General features: G+C 58.6%; 1 protein-coding gene across 1 annotated transcript in view; it reads right to left on the bottom strand.

Annotated features, from left to right (window-relative positions):
- Positions 1–713, bottom strand: part of LOC119594629 (neprilysin-2-like) — a 37,634-nt gene that overhangs the window by 3,195 nt on the left and 33,726 nt on the right. Inside the window, exons 9-10 of the mRNA XM_037943679.1 lie at positions 554–713; positions 127–367 (exon numbers count right to left, since the gene is read on the bottom strand). Of these exons, the coding sequence (XP_037799607.1) occupies positions 127–367; positions 554–713 (401 nt within the window). The remainder of the gene's footprint in view (positions 1–126; positions 368–553) is intronic.

The following is a 713-nucleotide window of genomic DNA, read 5'->3' on the forward strand; positions in this document are numbered from 1 at the left end:
TTAACGTACTCCTATATATAATGCATAATCCAGCATTCCACAATATATATCACCCAAAATTTCGATACAGCTTGATGACCGGCGCGATTTCCGTGCACGCCCTCCCGCCCGCTCCCCAAGGCCTACCCCGTCGTAGAGCTCAGTGAGCTTGTCGTCCTCGAGGAGCTCCGGCGGGTAGGCGATGTGCGGCGTGATGGCCTTCGCCTTGGCCAGGGCCCTCTCGCGCGTGGCCTCGTCCATCCAGTCGATGGTGTGCAGGATCTGGTCGAACTCGGCGCGGATGTAGCGGACCATCTCGTCGGCGGCGGCCTTGGCGTCCTCCCTGAAGAAGGCGCGGGCGTACATGGAGCCCACGGCGTGGCTCAAGCTGAGGGCGCGGGCGGGAGGGGGAGGGGGAGGAGACGGGTTTAGATGGTGCTGGAGGCACTTCGTTTGAATAAAAAAAAAAGAGTTATCTTACAGTTGTTCATTACTATCATTCCATATTATCATTGTCATCGCCATACGCGAATAGATATTGCTGACGAAGACGCCTACTCCTGCGACTGCTCACCTGCCCGACACGGAGCCCATGCACTCCTTCCAGCGCGGCTCCCGGGTCCCCTTGCCGACGATCTTCTTGGAGTACTGCAGCTGAATGTCTCTGGCGTCGTCCGTCAGGTAGCCCACGGAGGCGGCCGTCACGCGCCACAGCATGTAGTTGGCGATCACTC

This window comes from Penaeus monodon, chromosome 34 (genome assembly GCF_015228065.2).
Source record: "Penaeus monodon isolate SGIC_2016 chromosome 34, NSTDA_Pmon_1, whole genome shotgun sequence".
NCBI classification, from domain to species: Eukaryota; Metazoa; Arthropoda; class Malacostraca; order Decapoda; family Penaeidae; genus Penaeus; species Penaeus monodon.